The 23,596-nt window shown below is 48.8% G+C and overlaps 1 protein-coding gene across 1 annotated transcript in view; it reads right to left on the reverse strand.

Annotated features, from left to right (window-relative positions):
• Window positions 1-23,596, reverse strand: part of sntb1 (syntrophin, basic 1) — a 145,709-nt gene that overhangs the window by 58,874 nt on the left and 63,239 nt on the right. Inside the window, exon 3 of the mRNA XM_072466915.1 lies at window positions 4,763-4,988. Within this exon, the coding sequence (XP_072323016.1) occupies window positions 4,763-4,988 (226 nt within the window). The remainder of the gene's footprint in view (window positions 1-4,762; window positions 4,989-23,596) is intronic.

Consider the following 23,596-nt stretch of genomic DNA (forward strand, 5'->3'; position numbering starts at 1 on the left):
AAGTTCTGTTCTGTTGCACGAGTTGTGTGGGTGGTGTTGTTGCTGATATTTCCAGAGAGACACAGCCTGGAATACACAGGCATCATGAGCAATCCTATACCGTGGCCACATTATTCATTGGCAACGCACAGCTTACCGAGTGTGAGTTGTGTTCTGCTTCTTCGTGTAGCATAAGCTACCTCCTTGATGTCTGCTCTGACAAAGGAAGGTCCAGACTTTGTAATGTGTTCAATATGTTTATTGAACTATTAACACAGTTCTTAAATGAGTTTGACTCTCCTGCTAATCTAACTGTAGTAACCCAGTCTAACTAAACCAGTCTGCTCTAAGCCACGTGCTGGGTGTGATGCTGTTGATCAACCCTGTCTAACTCTCTAGATGTCTGTCTGTGGAAAGAGGCAGAGCATGTGTGCCCTGTTCCTTTCTATGGGCTGTGAAATGCCTCCTTGTGGTAGTGCCACCTCTGGGTGTCCTGATTACCCATTGGTTGTGTCCTGTTGTAATGACCCATTGGCTGTATGTCTGCATGTCATGATATCCCTAGTTCTCCCTCTAGTGGTTACTTAGTATTTACATTAACCCCTTGTGTATATACAGTGATGCATATCACCACATGACTGACAAAAAGAAGTTGTTTAAAGTGAGCGATTCATATCAGGCTGAATTGTTCAAGTTGCAAAGCTCAAGGTCTGAACAGTCCAGGTTAGATTAGCAAAGCTGTAAAAAAAATAAACACAATGCGCGGTGTGAGCGATTTGCGAGATCAGGCAGCACCTGAGGAGAGGGAGGTGGTGATTCAGCTCTCAATGACCTTCAATCGGCCCTGGCAAAGCTTTATCAGTGTGAAACATGTTTCTCTCTCCCCGCACAATGCTAACTGACCTGTTGAGTATTTCCACCACTTTGCCTGCCTTTCAGATTTCTCGCACCCGCGAGCGTGGTTAATGCTGGACTTGTTAGGTCAAAATGTGAACTCGGAACAGCTCTCTTCCTACCAGGCGAGACTGTCAGACTGAGTTACCAACTCTGATAGGCTCCATTCCTGGGGATTTCAACGCATGGTCTTCCTCCTGGAAGTGCTATTGGTTCATCCTCCAGGACACCTCTTTCACACAGCCAATTGGAATGGGAATAACTCTCTTACCCAATTGGATGATTCTTCATTCTTGGTCATTCTGCGCATCGCGCCAATAATTTTATAATGGAAGTGTTCCAAGAAAATGGGGAAAAAATAAAACATACTTCATTTTGCTTAAGTTTGATGATTTTTTTCCCCGGGGGGGGGTGGGCAGGTTCCAGTGGTTTAGGTGCTTTTTGGGAGTGCGGGGGGGGGGGGGGGGGGGGGGATTAACACCCATTTTTTTCTCAGTGTTGCATCCACTTTAGGGACACGATTTGGGAGCGGGCGAGAGAAAATTCAGCCCTCAAGATTGGAGGTCCGCGGGAAATATCAGTTAAGGCTGGGACCGGTGGGGTGAATTTGAAATGTTGCCCTGCTTGTGGCTCAGCACTAGAGAGAGAACATACTGGCACAACTAGAGAAAGACGTACCGGCTGGCCAAGACCCAGCAATGACCCTAGGGGGGCTAATTTTGCCAGGCTGTGTTCTGCTCCTCCAGGCCCCACTTTGGGTTGCCAACCCTCCCAAGGTTGACCAGGGTTAATCGTCCAGATGGTGTTGTGAACAATGACTGAGAGAAAGCTCACAGGGATGTTAAAACCAAATCCTTTTAACACAAGAGGAGGAACCTATTGGCACAGCGGGTGTTTGGGTCTCCTGTGCACTGTCAGCGAGTGCGGTGGAGACAGATTCAAGGGAAATACAAACGTTTGAAGAGAAAATGTTTGCGAAGCCATGGGGAGAGTGAAGGGGAGTGGGATTAGCTGAGTTGCTCTTGCAGGGAGCCAGCACTGCTAGGAGGAGGCGAATGGTCTCCTTTTGTGCTGCGACCATTCAGTGATTCTCTGATGAAAAATGCTACACTTGGGAAAGAAAAGGATATTTATTGAATCGTTAAAGTTGGAAAGAGTGTGTTCATTGTTCACCTGGAAGGAGTTGTGCCCTGTGAATGGACATGTCAACAATGGTGGCAGTGTGGGGGTGGGGCACTTGGAGGCAGGGAGTGTGGGGGTGGGGCGGTTGGCGGTGGCAGTGTGGGGGTGGGGCACTTGGAGGCAGGGAGTGTGGGGGTGGGGCGGTTGGCGGTGGCAGTGTGGGGGTGGGGCACTTGGAGGCAGGGAGTGTGGGGGTGGGGCGGTTGGAGGTGGCAGTGTGGGGGTGGGGCGGTTGGCGGTGGCAGTGTGGGGGTGGGGCACTTGGAGGCAGGGAGTGTGGGGGTGGGGCGGCTGGCGGTGGCAGTGTGGGGGTGGGGCACTTGGAGGCAGGGAGTGTGGGGGTGGGGCGGTTGGAGGTGGCAGTGTGGGGGTGGGGCACTTGGAGGCAGGGAGTGTGGGGGTGGGGCGGTTGGAGGTGGCAGTGTGGGGGTGGGGCGGTTGGCGGTGGCAGTGTGGGGGTGGGGCACTTGGAGGCAGGGAGTGTGGGGGTGGGCGGTTGGCGGTGGCAGTGTGGAGGTGGGGCGCTTGGAGGCAGGGAGTGTGGGGGTGGGGCGGTTGGCAGTGGCAGTGTGGGGGTGGGGCACTTGGAGGCAGGGAGTGTGGGGGTGGGGCGGTTGGCGGTGGCAGTGTGGGGGTGGGGCGGTTGGCGGTGGCAGTGTGGGGGTGGGGCGGTTGGCGGTGGCAGTGTGGGGGTGGGGCACTTGGAGGCAGGGAGTGTGGGAGTGGGGCAGGCGGAGGTGGGATTGTGGGGGTGAGATGGTTGTGAGTGGGAGTGTGGCAGTTGGTGATGGGAGTTTGGGGTTTGGATTTGGAGTGTGAGGGGGGGGGATTGGAGGTAAGAGGTGACGTGATGAAATCTCCAAAAAACATCCAATCAAGAGTTGGCAACTGGCTCCTCTCCAAAAAAAAGATTCATAGCTTACCGTACTCTTCAGAACTATCACCATGGAAACTGGTTGGAGAACGGACAGGCGACACACACCAGCTCCATCCAGCAGTGTGATAGTGAGCAGATAATCTGCTTTTGCCATGTTGATTGAGGGATAAATATTGGATACCGGAGAGAGCAGCCTCGCTCTTCGCCAAAATAGTGCGGTAGAATTTTTTACACCCGCTGGAAAGACATCATGGGGTCTAGCCTCAGTGTCTGATTTGGACGACAGAACCTTCCACAGGGCACCACTCCCTCCGTGTCAGCCCTTCTTGCATTGAAGCCTGTGGGAGTGAGACTTGATCCCACAACCTTCTGCCGGAGAAGCAGAGTGCTACCCACTGAGCCACCACTGATATTGTAACGGCGTGCTGCTCGGGATTTCCAGCATACGCCGTATTTTGCAGTCCCTGGGGATAGCTGGCAATGTGGTCTCATTTGAGTTGGAAGGACTGACTCTGAAAGATGGATTAGAGAGAAAATATAGTAATCTCGGCATCTCGTGTGCACCAGGTTTGCCAATGCACATTGAGGAGAGTTCGCCGAACAATGCTCTGAGTTGATCTTTGATTTGCTGCACTGCCCCCAGAATTCCTGTATCAGCCCCCCCACCATCTCACTCCCATATAATTGGTCACTGAATTTACCATGTTTGGGTGACCGCTCTTCAGGCTTTTCCCTGTGCAAGACCAACACATTCCCAATAACAATACTCTTAATGTTCTCTTCAGTTGTTCGTTCTCAAGACTTTCATTGCCAGGTCTCTTGTCTGTACGTTGCTGCTATTTGAGTTTCTCTGTTATAAACTTGTGCCTAACACAGTGGGCTAAACAGCTGGCTTGTAATGCAGAACAAGGCCAGCAGCGCGGGTTCAATTCCCGTACCGGCCTCCCCGAACAGGCGCCGGAATGTGGCGACTAAGGGCTTTTCACAGTAACTTCATTGAAGCCAACTTGTGACAATAAGCGATTATTATTTATTATTATTATTATTTATCCTGCTGCGTGCAGAGTGATGATGGGCTGTCCTCCTTTGTAAAAGGAAAGGATCCACTCTCGGAACATCGGGTTCGCCGGCGTCCAATTCATAGGCAGATGGGCAGGGAGTCTCGTGGGGGGAATTGGGATTGGAAAGGAGCGCGGTAAAAGCAGTGTGGCTGTGGGGGAGGGGGCGGGGGCGAAGGAGCACAGCTTGGATGGAAGTCAGTTGTGGCAACAAAAAGGTGAAGGGAGAGGGATGAATGAAGGAAAAAAAGACTTGCAATTCTGGTACGTCCTTCAGTGTGTCCTTCCTTGGAATGAAGCCAATGAAATACGTTTTGAAGTGCAGTCATGTAGGGAAGACAGCAGTCAGTTTGTGCAGAGCAAGATCCCATTAGCAACACTATGATAATGACCAGATAATCTGTTTTTCGTGATGATAGTTTAAGGATAAATGTTGACCAGGATGCCAAGGGGAGTTCCGCTGTGGTCGTGGAATCTTTAACATGCACCAGAGAAAGCAATTGGGTCCTCAGTTCAACATCTCCACGAGAGGGAAGATTTGAGCTTCTAGTTTCATCTCTGGTCCGTTTTGCTCGTCTGCTGCCGATCGGTATAGCTCTTTCAATGAAACCTAACCACCTCGAGCACATTCTCAATCGCCTCACTATTCCCGTCGGCGCATGTAAGTTCACGAACAGACTGCTTAAAGGTATTCGCGGCCAGTCTTGCCCTGTTTGTGATCTGTTTATTTATAAATATAACGGCTAATTGAAGAAAGAGGAAACGAGGTTACCTGTTTTGTGGGTCTGGGGTGCTGAGACTTCGCGTGACGTAACACATCTTCAGCGGAATGCTCTTCCAGTCTTTGGAGTCACTGGGTAATGAGAATGGAGGGGTTGCGGGAGATTCTGTGGCCGCGGAACCAGGCCTGGGGGACTCCGGGGGGAGAGTTTCCCATCCGAGCTCGGAGACGGGAGAGGTCTTCTTAATGTAAGGGGTGGCTTCTCTCATGTACTTCACTAAAAGGGAAGGAAAACAGATAATAACTGGGTAAAGACAGGGTTTTTGACGTCATTACAATTCCAATGTCTTTTAGTTTTATAAGCCGTTTTTTCGAAACACGGGAGTCACAACTACAAGGAGATTGGACAGGAGAATCCAACTGTTCCTTCTTGCTGCGTGCTAGAATAGAGGTGTTTCAAATCTGGGTTGTGGGTCAGATGCAGTTTGTTCATTGACCATCACCCTGGGCTTTGGAGTGAAAGAGAGCTTGGTACAGGACATTTAACCAGCGCCACAGCACAGGGTAACCCATAACGACGTTGCTGGGCACACAGTTTGATGACACGGCTGTCAGCTGTCTCCCACCCCCCCCCCTCTCCCTCCACCCAACGAGTCAGTGTATGGCTTCAAATCCCACTCCAGGCACTTGAGCAGAAAATGCCAGACTTGACACTCCAGTGCAGCACCCAAGGACTGTCAGAGGTGCTGGGTGAGATGTTAAATCGAGGCACTCTTGGCCCTTTTGGGGGAATGTGAAAGATCCTTACGGCACTATTTCAGGGAAATGATCATCATCGTCAGGGTCAATACATATCTCTAAATTAACATTCCAAAACATGTAGGTCAGCGAGGGATTGTCACCTCGCTGTTTGTGGAATCTTGCTATGCACAAATTGGCTGCTGAATTCCCTGCAGGACCACAGCGCCTAAGCTCCAAAAGTATTTAATTGGCTGGTAAGTGCTTTGGGGGTGTCCTGAGATCATGAAAGGTGCTCTAGAAATGCAAATCGTGCTTCTATCTTCATATCTATTTGCTATTTCTCCAATCCAGAATGGAGATTTACCAATGCGTAAAATTACCACTTATAGTCTTCCCTATCACGTCAGGTCTCTGAGGAGCCCAATGGATTATTTTTACACTGCACCAACTGGTATTGTGTAGGAAAAAACACGCCGGGAATTCCCTCAAACCTTCTGCAACTCTGCCGCCGTGACCTTATCGGGAGCGTGTTGCAAGCTCTTGTTCGTGCAGGTGAATAGGGTCAAATTTCAGGAAATGTTCGTGTGTCACGGGGGAACGATCCCGAGGAGATTAGCGAAGTCAACCGCAATGCCATTGTCGATGATACCACGGACGGAGACACGAGAGTGTCAAGGCAGCTGAACAGCGACCAGGTGGGCTCCACGTTGCCTTTTCACAGTCACTCTTGATGACTGAGCAATAGTAGGTCCCATTCATTGATTGATATTTATTGTCACATGTACCGAAGTACAGTGAAAAGTATTTTTCTGCAGCCAAGGGAACGTACGCAGTACGCACATAGTCGACAAAATAATAATCGACAGAGTACACTGACAAGGGTCCATCAACAAATAGTGATTGGTTACAATGCGGAACAAGGGGCCAAACAAGAGCAGCATAGGGCGTCGTGAATAGTGTTCTTACAGGGAACAGATCAGCCCGAGGAAGAGTCGTTGAGGAATCACCGAGATAAAACATTGTGGCAAAATAGTCACAGAAAACTATCCAACAAAAACACCAGCTTGCGTTTGTAGAGCATCTTGAATATTGGGGAGTAAAATGTACCAAGGAATTTCAACAACAGTTGACAGCAAGCCAGGAGAGAATATTGAAACAGGTGAATAAAAAGCAGAAACAGGGTTTAAAGGATTTTCTTAAAGGATGAGGGAGAGAGAGAGACAGAGAGATTTAGGGAGGGATAAGGTCCAGGCAGCTTATATTTCCCTACAACCTGTAACAGCACAACCTGTCGGAAGCCAAAATTGGAAGCGTGCAGAGATTTCAGAGGGTTACAGGGCTGGAGGAGGTTATAGAGATTCATCCCCTCCAGTTTGTGATAAGAAAGAGGAGACGGTAACCGTATTTATTGAACATAAATATGTGTCTTGTGTCGGGTTCTGGCGATTATATTTTCATTATGATGTGTGACTGATGTCCTTCCAGTTTCTGCTTCATTAATCACAAGCCGATCCGCCAACTCCTGCCTCACTCATGAAACTATATCTGTTGATACAGTTGAGCTTTTGAAGTTGTGTGCAGTCTGCCAGAGATAGAAAAGAGGAGGCGGTAAACCTCACCTACCACTGACAGGGCACTGCCCGTGGGAGCCAGTCAAACTGGATCGTAACTGTGAGACGCTCCATATAACAGTGGGAGTTACTGCCCTGTCACAGAGGGAAACTTGCATTCCCCACAAAGAAAATCATTGTCTTCCTTGTCTTCCACTTTCATCTCCTTTCCCTCCAGATGCTGATCTATGTGAGTGCATATGTTCAAACCACTGGCAGCGCCTGCACACACGCATTTACAGACAGACATGCACACACACACACACACAGTGACACACACGCAGACAGAAACATGTACACACAATGAGGTGTGCGAACAACGACATATGCCCACACACACACAGATAAGCACATGCAGACAGGCAAACAGAGGTCACAGAGACATATACATACAGAGGCACATTTAAATGCACAGAGACACGCCACGCATGCATGCAGAGACATGCATACACAGATATGCACACACACAGACACACACGCACACAGACATGCAGAGACAAGCACGCACACAGAAACGCGCACAGACTCGCACGCCCACAGACTAGCATGCACAGGGACATGCACAGACACAGAAACACATGCACACAGACTCACACGCACATCAACGCGCACACACACACACGTGCTCAAAAACACACAAGCACACAGAGATATGCACGCACTCAGACATGTACGCACACAGACATGCGTAAACACAGACACAGATGGACAGAGACACACAGACACAGAGACGTGAACGCACAGAGACACACGGACACAGAGACACACACGTACAGAGACACACACGCACAGAGACACACACAGACACGCAGGCACATAGACATATATACACACAGATGCATATGCACATGAACATACATTCACACAGGCACACGCGCTCAGAAACACACATGCACATAGCCACGCCGCACACAGACACGCGCACACACAGACACACACAGGAACACGCAGAGACACACATGCGCAGAGATAAGCATGCACACAGAAATGCACGGACACACACACAGACACACACACACAGGCACACACATGCACACACACAGACACGCACACAGACACGCACACAGACACAGACACGCGCACACAGAGAGACGCTTGCGCAGAGACATGCACGCACACAGACATACACACTCCTGGGCATTCAGTGACAGAGAGAATGATATCTGGTTAAACCAAATGAATTGTGATGCACACAACTATTGATCTGACTGGGATCAACTAATATGAGTCGAAATGGAGATTGAAGTTGGAGGAGCACATGGACCACACGGAGCACTGTAAAATCCAAATGAGGGATCAGGGGCGAAATTCTCCGGAAATGGCGCGATGTCCGCCGACTGGCGCCCAAAACGGCGCAAATCAGTCGGGCATCCCGCCGCCCCAAAGGTGCGGAATGCTCCGCATCTTTGGGGGCCGAGCCCCAACCTTAAGGGGCCAGGTCGGCGCCGGACGAATTTCCGCCCCGCCAGCTGGCGGAAAAGGCCTTTGGTGCCCCTCCAGCTGGCCGGAAATGACATCTCCGGGCGGCGCATGCGCGGGAGCCCCCCTCAGGACACCGGAGCCCGCCCGCGCCGCCTTGTCCCGCCGGTAAGGTAGGTGGTTTAATCTACGCCGGCGGGACAGGCACTTTAGCGGCGGGACTTCAGCCCATCCGGGAAGGAGAATCGCGCGGGGGGGCCCGCCAACCGGCATGGCACGATTCCCGCCCCAGCCGAATATCCGGTGCTGGAGACTTCAGCAACCGGCGGGGGCGGGATTCACGCCGGCCCCCGGCGATTCTCCGACCCGGCGGGGGGTCGGAGAATCTCGCCCCAGAGAGCAAAATGTATTTTAAAAGTTGTACTTCTTCAGGATGACATAAAAGCGTTGGTGTTCTGATAAAAGTGAAATTCGCACAAAGCTTTCTGAATGACCTTGGGTTATTGCAATGTTCCAGACAATTTCAAAAGTCTCCCTTCAATCATTCTGGATAATGGCCAAACTAATGAAAGATTAGAACTTTCCACACTCATTGTAACTCACTGCGACTGTAGACAGGTTACATAAGAACGCACAGAATGGGAGCCAGTATAGGCCACACAGCCTGTCAAGTCTGCTCTGCCTTCCAATAACTCCACTTTCCTGCCTGTTCCCCAGAACCCTGGATTCCTCTGTAGTTCAAACATCCGTCCACCTCAACCTTCAAAATGCTCAGTGATTGGGCCTCCACCGCCCTCTGGGGTAGAGAATTCCAAGGAAAATCAACCCTCCAAGAAGAAATTCCTCCTCATCTCCACATTAAATGGGTGAACCCCTTATTCTGAAACTTTGCTGCAAGTGTAGATTCCTCCCTGAGGAGAATGCTTCCCTCAGCATCTCCCCTGTGCGCCCAAAGACCTGTAGGTCGAGAATCACATTCAGTCCCTCCAAAATCCACGGGTGACCTGAATAGCCGCCATCCTCGAATTGAGGGACAACTGACAACAATAATGACATTGACCCTGTCACCTCCCCTCAGGAACTCATATGTTTCGGTATGATCACCTCTCACTCTTCTAAACTCCAACGAGTGTAGACCCAACCTGCTCAACTTTTCCTTATCACACAACCCGCTCATCCCAGGAATCAGCCTGGCGAACCTCCTCTAACCTGACTCTAATACAAGGATATCCCTCCTTAAGCAAGGAGACCGTAATTGTATACCTACAAATCTCTACGTACAATTGTGCTAAGTGGAGTCACACCAATGCCCTGTACCCTTCTGACAAGACTTCCTTTCTTCTATACTCCGCCCCCATAGAACTAGAGAATCCCTACAGTGCAGAAGGAAGCCATTCGGCCCATCGAGTCCGCACCGACCCTCTGAAAGAGCCCCCTACCCAGGCCTGTTCCCCCACCCTATCCCCACAACCCCACCTAACCTGCACATCCCTCGACACTAAGGGGCAATTTTTTCATCACGGCCAACCCACCGAACCAGCCCGTCTTAGGACCTTTCAATAAGGGACAACATTCAATTTGTCTTCCTCATCACTTGCTGTACCTCCTTTTCTTTTCTTCCTACCTTTTCAAAATATGAAATATCTTTGAATATTCCATTCCCAGCACTGGCCGCACCCTCTGTAATGGCTATGCTATCGGACTCATTCATTCCTATTGGTGGCAGCAGTTCATTGATCTTCTGCATTCCGGGTAAAGAACCTGGAATTTGATCTTTTTACCATTTTTCTCTACTCTGATCCAATTTGTTGCCGTGCCTGTCTCTTTGAACACCCGCCCCATGAGCCAGGAGCTTTGACAAGGGGTCATCCAGACTCGAAACGTCAACCCCGTTCTCTCTCTCCACACCTGCTGTCAGACCCGCTAAGATTGTCCAGTGTTGCTAACTTTTGGTTGGCTCTTAAATGTTACTCGTTGTGCCTTTACTTAATTGGCTCTGTTTCTATAACCTTTCCTCTCGAGTCGCCAGGTATCTTTATGATACCACCACGAGGTTCAGGTTCAAGTGCTGATCAATAACTCAACACACCAGTTAGTAAGGTTCAAATCAAAACACATTTATTATACACAGTCAATCACTACTCATGTATAAACTCTACTTACTAGACTATGTCTAACACTATAGGCCTATACTTAGCTTTGGAATTGGCCCACCAGGTCAGGGGAACAAATGGCCTTTCGTTCGATTCTGAGTCTGCAGGATTCAAAGCTGGTATAGACTGGTAGCTAGGAGCGCCTATCTCATAGCGAGCGTTGACTGGAGACTTACGTGGTTGATGCGGCAGCTTAGGCAGGTCACGGTCAAGGGTTGTTTCGAGCTGCCAAGAAGGACGATTTGAACTTGGGGGCTTTACTTTATAGTCCCCAGGGGCTTCGCGCCGTTCGGGGCGGAGCCCGTATCTGGTTCCAAGTGATTGGACTACATTCCGATCACTTGGATCGATTTCTCCAATACTGGAGCCGTTCCCTGATCGCTGGGCGGTCCCTGAGTGTCCGTTGGCCTTCCTTTGTCTTGGCTCCTGCTGGCACTGAGGAGTCTGGCTTGGCCTTATTTACCTTAAATGTTTTGATTGTTCCCGGGGATCGCTCATTAATATGCAGACGGCTGTTAGTTTCAGTGCTGTCTGGGTTTCTGCAAGTTCTAATACACAGGAAACTTTGCACCTGCTAGTTTTTCCTGGCTTGACTGAATTTCCCTGCATTCTTTGCGGACCTCCATTTTCAGTCGGGAAGTGGCCAACCCAGGTGGCTACACCAGTGTTTTCCACTTTTAGTCAGGGCGTTGCTGTCAGTACAATTCGGGTGAAGCTGACCCCAGTGGTATAGCTCCCTCACTCCCCAGTACAGCGGCCAATCACTTTCAAATCGCAACTCCTTTCTCCAAAGCCGGTCTTAAAGCCACAAATCCAGCTCTCTAATCTTATTTACTCTATGCCGATTTGTTGCGGCACAGGTGATAACCTAGGCTTTGTTAACTTAGTGGTTATGCTTTTTAAAAAAAAAAAATCTCCTTGCTGCCCTTGCTCCCCATTTCTTCAACTGACCTCTGTTGTTGGTACTAACCTGGAATCTTCCCCGGCCACTACCAGCTCCTCTCCAGCCCTGAGGAGGTGTCCGTAACCCTGACAACGGGCGAGCAGCACAGCACTCAGGATTCATGTCGTCGATGGTGGACAACTGTGTCCATCTCCCGAACTACACTGTCTCCAATAACATCCCTTTTTACTCTCCCCCCCCCCCCAACGTGATTGGTCCCCTGCAGCACAGCGCTGAGGTCAGTCTGCCCATCCTCCTTGCCGTCCCTGCTCTGACCCACCACGCAAGCTCCAACAATCTGGACAATTGCAAGGGCTGAGGTTCCCCCAGGGTTACCTTCTGGGTCGCCACGTCTGCCTCGCTCGTCGTCACACCCTCCTGCTTGTGACGGAACCCGATGTACCGAAGCTAAGCCATTGCGACAGCCCCCCTGTAAACAAAACCTTTCTCCCTCCCGGATGTGGCGCGGCGTCTGAAGCTCAGACCCCAGCTCATCAATCTGAAGTTCCTCGAGTTGCAGATACCGACTGTGCAGGTGTGGTTGTTGTGGATCACATCGGTGTCCACCAGATTGGGTGGGATTGTTACACGTGAACAAGGAGCGAGAAATAGGCCACTTGGTCCCTCGAGCCTGCTCCGCCAGTCAATAAGATCATGGGTGTAACCTCAATTGGCGGCATGGTAGCACAGCGGTTAGCACTGTTGCTTCACAGCTCCAGGGTCCCGGGTTCGATTCCCAGCTTGGGTCACTGTCTGTGCGGAGTCTGCACGTTCTCCCCGTGTCTGCGTGGGTTTCCTCCGGGTGCTCCGGTTTCCTCCCACAAGTCCCGAAAGACGTGCTGTTAGGTGAATTGGACATTCTGAATTCTCCCTCTGTGTACCCGAACAGGCGCCGGAATGTGGCGACGAGGGGATTTTCACAGTAACTTCATTGCAGTGTTAATGTAAGCCTACTTGTGACAATAAAGGTTCTTATTATTATAACTCCAAATTCCTGCCGACACCCGATAACCTTTCACCCCCGTATCTACCAATAATCTATCCACCTCTGCCTCAAAAATAATCAAAAGGTTCTGCATCCACTGCCTTTTCCGGGAGGGAATTCCAAAGACTCGCAACCCTCCGAGAGAAAATACTTACCCTCATCTCTGTCTGAAATGGGTGACCCCTTATTTTTAAACAGTGACCCCTATATCATGATATGCAAACATGCAACCAATGAACACTCAGAATAGGACACAACCAATGGGCAGTCAGGACACTCAGAGGTGGCATCACCACAAGGGGGCATGACATAAACACTATAAAAGGGATGAGGCACTCACACCCTGCCTCTTTCCACAGACAGACATCTAGAGAGTTAGACAGGGTGTATCCTCAGCATCACACCCCAGCACGTGGCTTAGAGCAAGCTGGTACAGTTAGACTGAGTTACTGCAGTTAGATTAGCAGAGAGTTGAACACATTTGAGAACTGTGTTAATAGTTCAATAAACATGTTGAACTCATTTCAGAGTCTGGAGCATCCTTTAGTAAAGACTGCATCAAGTAGCAGCCCGTGTTATCCCAAGCAGCATAACACAACACATTAGTTCTAGATTCTCCCACAAGAGGAAACATTCTCTCCACAACCACCCTGTCAACACCGCTCAGGATCTTAAATGTTTCAATCAAGTTGCCTCTCACTCTTCTAAACTCCAGTGGATACAAACCCAGTCTGTCCGAGCTTTCCTCATATTGCACTGTAAGGAAATATTCTGTAGCCTCGTCTAATTTATTCTGCTTACTGTGATATTTCCTGTAGAGAGGAAAAGAGACAAAGTAAAACGTTGTTTCTTCAAATTTATCAAATAATAATCTTACATTGTTCAGCAAGTTCACTTTCCCAAGGCAGATAAAGACCCTGAGAAAATCTCCTTGCTCTGACTGGCCGGCTGACACTGTTAATCACTCTTACCCTCTCCATATTTACTCTCACTGTTCCCTCAAATGGATTCGAAAAGTCATTCCCAATGCTTTGTGAGATTTGCAGTGAAGGTTTTTATTGTGAAGGTCAGGGTGTGCTGAATCAAAGTCACATGAAGTGCTGGGAGTAACTGACAGTGTAACAAATTGTGAAAGAAAAACCGATGTGTCAGCTGGGGACGGACAGCTGGAAAGAATGGAAAACTGTCACAGTTCGGCATGTCTGCATGAAACGTGCACAGAGGGCACACAATCACACTCACAAACACACAATCACACTCACAAACACACAACCACACTCACAAACACACAATCACACTCACAAACACACAATCACACTCACAAACACTCAATCACACTCACAAACACACAATCACACTCACAAACACACAATCACACTCACAAACACACAACCACACTCACAAACACACAATCACACTCACAAACACACAATCACACTCAACCACACTCACAAACACACAATCACACTCACAAACACACAATCACACTCACAAACACACAACCACACTCACAAACACACAATCACAACCACACTCACAATCACACTCACAAACACACAACCACACTCACAAACACACAATCACACTCACAAACAACCACACTCACAAACACACAATCACAACCACACTCACAAACACACAACCACACTCACAAACACACAATCACACTCACAAACACACAATCACACTCACAAACACACAATCACACTCACAAACACACAACCACACTCACAAACACACAACCACACTCACAAACACACTCACAACCACACTCACAAACACACAACCACACTCACAAACACACTCACAAACACATTGATACGGATGCACAGGCCAACACACACAAACTAACGCACACAAACACGCATACAGTGTAATGTAAGTAATACACCCACAAACACACAGTCTCACACACACACATACAATCGCGCACACCCCTCTACACACATACAAACACACACATACAATCACACATACGTACAATCACACACACCCTCTACACACATAGTCACACACACACATACATACACAAATACAATCGCACACACATACAAAGGTTGGGGCTCGGCCCCCCAAGATGCAGAGGATTCCGCACCTTTGGGGCGGCGCGATGCCCGGCTGATTTGAGCCGTTTTGGGCGCCGGTCGGCGGACATCGCGCCGATACTGGAGAATTTCGCCCACAATCACAATCATACATATACACTCACACAATCAGAAAATCAAACACATACAATCAGACACACATATAATCACACATATATTCACATACAATCAGACTCACATACACATACACACAGATACATACAATCACATACACACAATCACATACACACACACACACAATTACAATCACACACACAGACAGACTCACATACACAATAACTCACACCCACAAATACAATCACACAAATATCCACACACATTAATACACACACACCTGCACACATAGATGATGGAGGACATAGCTCCATTTTTGGTAAGGTTGCCAACCCTCCAGGATTGGCCAGGAATTGATGGTCAATCTCCAGGACACTGCTGCGTGCGACCCTGGAGAAATATCATCGGGGCATCAAAAAAGAGTTTTTCTAAAGTTATTTTCTTTGAACATTTCTCTTTATCAGATTCAAAAGCATTGCAAATGAAGGAGAAAAATGATGTCTGGCAGACAGAGAGCAACATCCAATTGGGGGGCTTGAGTCTTTTTGCTTTCCAATTCGCCCAGGAAGGCAGCGTGTCACGTGGGCGATGTGTTGGCCGGCTGACGCCTGGAGTTTGGGTGCAGGTCATGTGACGAAACCTCCAGGAATACTTTTAATCACAGTTGGCAACCCTACCATTTGTACAGGCCTCGAATCCAGCGCAGCAGTTTCTGTGGGACAGATTCTGCAGCCTGAACTGGCAAGCGTCCAGACAAACTGTTTCTAAAGCACAAAGCGAACTTTCCACAGCTTCGCCCAAAACCTGAGCTGCTCTCTTTTCATCCTTGACTTTTCGCTCCTCGTTTCCCTCCCCTTGTCTCGTTCTCCTGGCTACTCTGTCTTCGTCAGCCCCCTTCATGTGACAAAACGAGCCTGGTTAAATAATGGCCGCTCACAGTTTTACTGCAATGGGGAGGGTCAGTCTGTCACTGGGGCACAGAAACCGGAGTTTGGAGGAGATGGCAAGAGATTAAAAGCCAGCGAGCGTGGGAGAGAGCGATTGCATTCGACTAGAGTGGGGAAAGAAATATCCATCAGCCAAGGTTCCGGCTCCGAGATGCTACTTAGTGACTGCAGCTGGCAAAGGCAGATGAGGGCGGCACGGTAGCACAGTGGTTAGCACTGTTGCTTCACAGCTCCAGGGTCCCAGGTTCGATTCCCAGCGTGGGTCACTGTCTGTGCGGAGTCTGCACGTTCTCCCCGTGTCTGCGTGGGTTTCCTCCGGGTGCTCCGGTTTCCTCCCACAAGCCCAACTGTGCGGGTTAGGTGGATTGACCGTGCTAAATTGCCCTTTAGTGTCCAAAAAGGTTAGGTGGAGTTGCTGGTTTACGGGGATAGGGTGGAGGTGTGGGCTTAAGCAGGGTGCTCTTTCCAAGGGCTGGCGCAGACTCAATGGGCCGAATGGCCTCCTTCTGCACTGTAAATTCTATGAGGGCTCGGACCCTCGACAATGCAGACGCAACAAAATGGCTGACTGGCATTCACTCCGCTGGGAAAAGGAAGAATCGCCACGGGCTGATTTCACGCACCCCAGGCCAGTTCCTATAGGATTTCCAACTCCAATTGGATGTTTTCCTGGCAGCTTCGTCACATGACCTCCCACTTTAAACAGGGTCTACCCCCTCCACTCCCAGAATTGGAAGTCCAACATGCTCATCCTAATCACATATGCACACACAGTAAGGTACGAATGATGGATATAGTCCCATTTTTGGTAAGGTTGCCAGCCCTCCAGGATTGGCCCGGAGTCTCCAGGAAGTGAGGATGTATATCCAGGACAGAGCTGGGTGTGCCCAATCCAATTGACAAAGGAACAGAATATTCAATATTTGGTTATGCTGCCAAAGCTTTTCGTCTTGCACTCATCCGGACAAACGCAAGAATGCCAAATTTCAAACCACCGCAACAGCTTATAGTACAGGAGGAAAGGATGTGATTTGCGTCGGCTCTGATTGGTTGAGGCGTTGCCATGGAGAAAGCAATGGTGAACCACTGGCTCCCTAAGCTCCCGGGTAATAATAAAAAAGGCTCACCGCTTGGACATATTCCTTTTGTTTGCAGAGAGCAGGTCCCTGTGTATGCATGTCTGTCACTTCTAGCAAGTGTAATTGAGCTTCGTTATGAGTTTGATTGATTATCTTAACTTGGCTGTTTTAGCTACTAGCCCACTCAGGATTGTTCATAAAGTGCAGCCTAATCCCAGAATCACATTTAACAGTTGAAGTTTTGTTTCGGGTTTTGCAAGCAGGGTCTGGTCGACTGCAATATGTACTCGACATGTTCCTTCAGTTGTTTGGAATAGGCAGAGTCATTTCTTGTCTCAAACAGCCCTACCCCACCCCTTCTCCGGGTGGGAAATCCTGCCGAGTGTGTTTCGGAAAGGTAGCTCGCTAGACTGCTCCATCAGAGAGATGAATTTGTGTGTGGGATGGAGCGCATTAAAGTGTGTAAGGAAAATCTTACATGCTGATTCAAATCTAGCAAACGTTTTACCTACGTAATAGAAATATGCACCGGGCACGATTTGGGTTCACTCCAACGAAAATGCATTTCTTATGGAGACTGACAATGATGTTAGTGAGAGCTGACACTTTTCTGACGGAGGATAAATTGTTGCTCTCTTGAAAATTTGATATCTTTTGCTTGTCCTGGTGAGTGCTAGATGAAAAACTTTGACAGCATATCTCTTTTTATCAGCAATATACGAGTCCTGCACTACCAAGTGACTATTAGATATTGTCACCAAGCACAAAACATTATTGTGACGGTAAGAGATGAATCCAGCTCAGGGACAAATTTCACGCTTCCTAATCTCGTTCCTGGCTGACCCAGGATGTCGATCTGTTAACGCTGAATAATTGCATGATTTACAGCTATGCAGATCCTACATTTTAATGATTAATCAGTTTCTCAAACTTACTTCGAGGGTTTACAAGGATTTTTGGCCAATTAAAACTACCACAAACCACGAGTTATAGGAAACTGCCAAGTAATAAAATATATGAAGCATTTTACAAGTACAATTTTGACTCTTTCAAAGGAAAGACTGAACAATCTTGTAGAACCTTGACTCCGGGCAGGTTGTCTTATGAGGTAAGGTTGGACAGGCTAGGCTTGCATCCGCTGGGGGTTAGAAGGGTAAGTGGCGACTTGATTGAAACCTTTAAAGTCCTGAGGGCTCTTGACCGGGTGGATGTGGAGAGGATGTTTCCTCTCGTGGGAGAATCTAGAACTAGGGGGGGGGGGGTCACTGTTTAAAAATGATGGCCATGATGTGGAGATGCCGGCGTTGGACTGGGGTGGGCACAGTAAGAAGTCTTACAACACCAGGTTAAAGTCCAACAGGTTTGTTTCAAACACTAGCTTTCGGAGCGCTGCTCCTTCCTCAAGTGAATGGAGAGGTATGTTCCAGAAACATTTATATATAGACAAAGTCAAAGATGCAAGACGATGGTGTGAATGTTTCTGGAACCTACCTCTTCATTCAAAGTATCGTCTTGCATCTTTGACTTTGTCTATGACTCGATGGGCCGAATGGCCGCCTTCTGCACTGTATGTTCTCTGTATCTATGTATGTTTCTGGAACCTACCTCTTCATTCACCTGAGGAAGGCCCCGAAAGCTAGTGATTCGAAACAAACCTGTTGGACTTTAACCTGGTGTTGTAAGACGCCTGACTGTAAAAATGAGGGGTCACTCATTGAAGCCAGCGGTGAGGAGAAATCCTTTCCTCTTTGAGGGTGGTGAGCCCCTGGATCTTTCTTCCTCAAAAGGCGGTGGAAGCAGAGTCTTTGAATATTTTAAGGCAGTGCCGGATAGATTCTCGATGAACAAGGGGGTGAAAGGTGATCGGGGGTCGGTGGGAATATGGGGTTGAGGTTACAATCTTATTGAATGGACCAGCAGGCTGGAGGGGCCAAGAGGCCGACTCCTGTTCCTAATTCATCTGTTCGTACTTCAGCTGCTGTTGTCAGAGTATGTGTAATCATTTGTGGAAGGTTCAAATCGAAGCTGCGAGGAAAATTTGTCAAGTTCATGGTTATTAAAGAAATCTAAAGCAGCGATGCTTCTCGGGACTGGCTTTTGATTGCCAGTGTTTCCTGAAGCTAGTTCACCAGAACCTAAGGCTCTCAATCCCTTTATATTGACTCAAAGAACCCACGGCTATTATCGATAGAGCAGAGAAGGTCAAGGGGAGATTTAACCCTCATGAAGGGTTTCGATGGTGCAAATAATGCTTCTTCTGGCAGTAACCAGCAGGACGCAGATTTAAGAGAACTGGTAAAAGTGCGTGAGGGAAGATGCGGAGAATTTTATTCCACAAGGAATGAGTTACGATCTGGAACATGTTGCCAGAATGGGATGGCAGGAGCAGATTCAAACGCAACTTTCAAAATAGAATTGGATCAATAATTGAAGGGGAAATGTAGCAGGGCCTTGGGGAAAGAGCGAGACTAATTGGACGAAGCTTTCAAAGAGTTGACGCTGGCACGATAGCTTGAATGACGTCTTCCTCTGCTCGATGACTCGAAACACATGTTGACCAGATCGACACAATGTCCCAAACCCCCAACCTCTACCACCTCGAAGGACGAGGGCAGCGGATACCTGGGGACACCACCCCCTGCAAGCTCCCCTCCAAACCACTCACCATTCTGACTTGGAAATATATCGGCCGTTCCTTCACTGTCGCTGGGTCAAAATCCAGGGAGTCCCTCCCTAACAGCACAGTGGGTGTGTGTACACCACATGGACTGCAGCGGTTCAGGAAGATAGCTCGCCACCATCTTCTCAAAGGGCAATTAGGGATGGGCAATAAATGCTGGCCTAACCAGCGACGGCCACATCCCGTGAGGATTGTTAAAATCCTCAATACCCTGGCTTATGTATTCATCCTAGTGTGGAAACTAACAACTGTACCCCACCTCAAGCCTCAGCAGCTTATGAAGGAAAAGGTTGAAGATTAGCAGTGCTCTTTATGTGAAGATGTGCTTCCTGACATCACCCCTGAGCGCCCTGACTCTGGTTGAGTGACCTGTATCAATGGGTTAGACAATGAGCATTATCAATGTTGTGGGCTTTGAGGCCATTCCCCCCCCCCCGTACCAATCTTTATGCACCTCAACCATGCAACAACAATCCACCCCCCCCCCCCCCCCCCCCCCCGGAATACTGCTCCTGCCGTCATTTTAATTTTCCCCGGGAAAGTCGCCGAACGGTTGCCACCTCCGGGTGAACCCGACCAGTGACCCTCTTGAGGCAAACTTTATTTTCTCGCGACTGAGAAACCCAGCCAGGTCACTGACCCAGGTCTCTACACTCGGAGGGCTTCGAGTCCCTCCACATTAACAAGATCCGTCTCCGGGCTACCAGGGAGGCAAAGGCCAGGACGTCGGCCTCTTTCGCCCCCTGAACACCCGGATCTTCCGACACTCCAAAGATCGCCAATTCTGGACTCGGCACCGCCCGTGTTTTTAGCACCCTGGACATTGCCTCAGCAAAACCCTGCCAAAACCCTCTAAGCTTCGGGCATGCCCAAAACATGTGGGCATGGTTTGCTGGGCTGGCCCCCCACAGACATGGGGCGCACTTGCTGCGCATGTGTGGGTGCAGTCAGTGACATCCGAGTCACTTCATTAATCGATGCAGCAAGTACCGTCCTCACTGGAGAGCGACTGACATCTAATCAGGTTAAGCTGACTTTTGAGCAACTCAGAACATGCACACAGGGGCTCCAAATGAGGTAGATTTGTTTCTCTGCAATATACGAGGCATGATTTTAAATGGATTTTGAAGAGGTTTTATCCAAATTGGGCATGCCAAATGATTTCTTTTCATGACGGTTCAGGAAGGGGAGCATTCCTGATTATCAGGGACCGTTTATGCCGGAGTGGTGGCGCCACTTTTCACGCTGGCGTCAGATCCTGGCCGCGGGATTGGAGAATCCCGGCCCAGGCCTCTTGCTATATTGAGGAGATCCGGATAGCAGAGCTCCTCGGTGTAGTAAACGGGGGTATGTCCGGTCTCGGCCGTGGGTTCCCCGCTGAGGCCCCATATTTAATGCAAATGTATAGCCATATGTTTCAGGGCGATGCGAGCGCCAGGAAACACACGGCTAAACGTGCTCGCTATGGGACTTTGTTCCCATTTGGTTGAATCGTCCCCGATGTTTCCACGAATGGGGGAGGCCGGAACTCGGGGCCATAAATATAAGGCAGTCAGTAATAATTCCAGAGGAAATTCGGGAGAAATATATTTGTCCAGAGTGGTGAGAATGTGGAACTCGCTATCACAGGGAGAGGCTGAGGGGAATAGTATTGATGCATCAAGAGGAAGTTAGATAAACCGAAGGGAATATAAGGACATGTTGATGGGGTGAGATGGAAAGGGGGGCAGGAGGAGTCTCGTGTAGAACATAAACACCAGCAATGAGCTGCTCCTGTGCTGTGAATTCTTTCTGAAAAGGCCCATTGAACAGCCTGGGAACTTTCTAAACTTTCTTAGTGCTGAGAGTGGGGACAACCCTGATTGATCTACCCAAAGATTAATAATTAAGTGCACCAGGTCTGCAACTGTGCAGGTGCACACAAACACTAGCATAGAGCGGCTTAGTCAGCAAGCTGGCTTTGGGGTGTGGTTGGCAGTATAATTCAATCTCCTTGCTGCATCATTGCGTGGTGCAGGTACGCAGGCAAAGATCAACAGCTGGAGTATAACTGGAGCATTAAACAAAACCTCCCAGAACTGACCATCAGGAGTGTGGGCAGGTTGGAGTAATGGCTTTAATGCAGAGCTTTGACCAGTGTGGGTGCCGATACTTAGCGCCAACCAGATAGATATTTGTTTGTAAAAAGAATAAAGAAATACAATTAGAACCAATCTACGAGGTGTGAAATGGCATGCATGTACTGTTAATATTCACAGACACGGTTACATTTTATTTACAATGATAACTGGGTAGAATGGTAGGCAGCTAATTCACCTCAGTGAAAATACAGAAATTGAGTTTTTGTTCGGTCAGGATATTAAGGGAACCAAGGAAGGTGGGTTAAGTTAAGATACAGGTTAGACATGATTGAATGGAATGTTGAAACAGGCTAGCGTGACTATACACACACTGTGTCATGGATTTGTCTAGTAACAGCAGTGACGTTAATCTAACAAGACATAATAGGATGCAATCTGCCCAGCAACAAGTAGAGATTTTCCTCGCGACAGCAGGGTCCAGCATTTAAACAGCAGGATGCGATGCCTCTTTCCCAGTAATGAGATTAGCAGGCTTCTAGATAGGATCAGGTGTGAATCGCCTATTAGTGGAAACAGCTTACCTAGACGATTGGGAGATCAGTGAGGTACACACACGTTAATTCCTAGAGTCAAGGAAGGGGAGAGGGGCAGGCAGCCAAATACAAGGAGTAATTTAGCGTGGCCAATCCACCTACCCTGCACATCTTTGGGTTGTGGGGGCGAAACCCCGCAAACACGGGGAGAATGTGCAAACTCCACACGGACAGTGACCCAGAGCTGGGATCAAACCTGGGACCTCGGCGCCGTGAGGCAGCAGGGCTAACCCACTGCGCCACCGTGCTGCCCGAGTGGGCCTCACTCCTGACCGAGTGACATTGGTTTAGGAATGGGAAGAATGTTCCTGAGGGGTAGACAGATGACAGAGCAGATAGTGAGAAACTGTCCCTATTAGTGCAGGGATTGGGAACAAGAGGAAGCCTAATTAAGGTAATGGACAAAAGAAGCGACAGAGACTAGGGGAGTCTAGGATAAGTGACCTTAACCTTAAAATCAGAGCCAGGCCGTTCAAAGGGGAAGATCAGGAACAACTCTTCATGACTGGTCATGGTGGTGGAACTGTCTCCCTCAAAGAGCAGACACTAGCTCAATTCATCGTTTTAAATCAATAGATTTTTGCTAGTCAAGGACATGGAGCCATGGCAGGTGGGTGGCGTTAATTCACAGATCAGCCATGGTTGCACTGAATAGTGGTGCAGGTGTTAGGGGCCTCTTGTTCCCATGTTCCACTCCGAGCAAAGCAGCGACGCGTCTGATGTCCAAAGTCCTCCTGCTGTAACTGCGGGTCACTGATCTTGAATTGTGGAGGACGGTGAAAAGCAGCTGGACCCCGATGACTGACCGGGGTCTAATTCAGAGTGAGCTATCAACGGAGGATAAGAACCGGATCCGACTGTGTGTGTGGTAAAAATGCCCAGCAATGTTTGCCGCGTGCATTTAGAACATAGAACATAGAACAATACAGCGCAGTACAGGCCCTTCGGCCCACGATGTTGCACCGAAACAAAAGCCATCTAACCTACACTATGCCATTATCATCCATATGTTTATCCAATAAACCTTTAAATGCCCTTTGTTAAGTGAAGAATGGGAAACGTGGGCGAGGGAGTAAAGGATTTGCTGAAACCTGTGGAATGACAACTGGATGTGAACAAATATTTCCTACATTATACTTCAGGCTACCTCAAAGGTTATAGCAGGTGAAAGCAAGTAAGAGAGCCCTTATTTGAACGATACGGGGGATTAGACGGAGGAAGTAAATTTTTTAGTTACCTCGTGTGTCGGTGATTGGTTTATCAGGAAATCTCGAAAACTTGCTCAGCCAAAGAATTATCGAGGTCTACAGCACAGAAAAGGTCCTTCGACACATCACGTCTGCCCCGGTAATAAACAACCAGCTAACCATTCTAATCCCAGTTCCCAGCACTTGGTCCATAGCCGTGTCTGCCCTGGCATCGCAAGTGCACATCTAGATCCTTATTAAAATGTTATGAGGGGTCTCTGCCTCCACCTCCCTTTCCGGCAGCGAGT

This window comes from Scyliorhinus torazame, chromosome 11 (assembly GCF_047496885.1).
Source record: "Scyliorhinus torazame isolate Kashiwa2021f chromosome 11, sScyTor2.1, whole genome shotgun sequence".
Taxonomy (NCBI): Eukaryota; Metazoa; Chordata; class Chondrichthyes; order Carcharhiniformes; family Scyliorhinidae; genus Scyliorhinus; species Scyliorhinus torazame.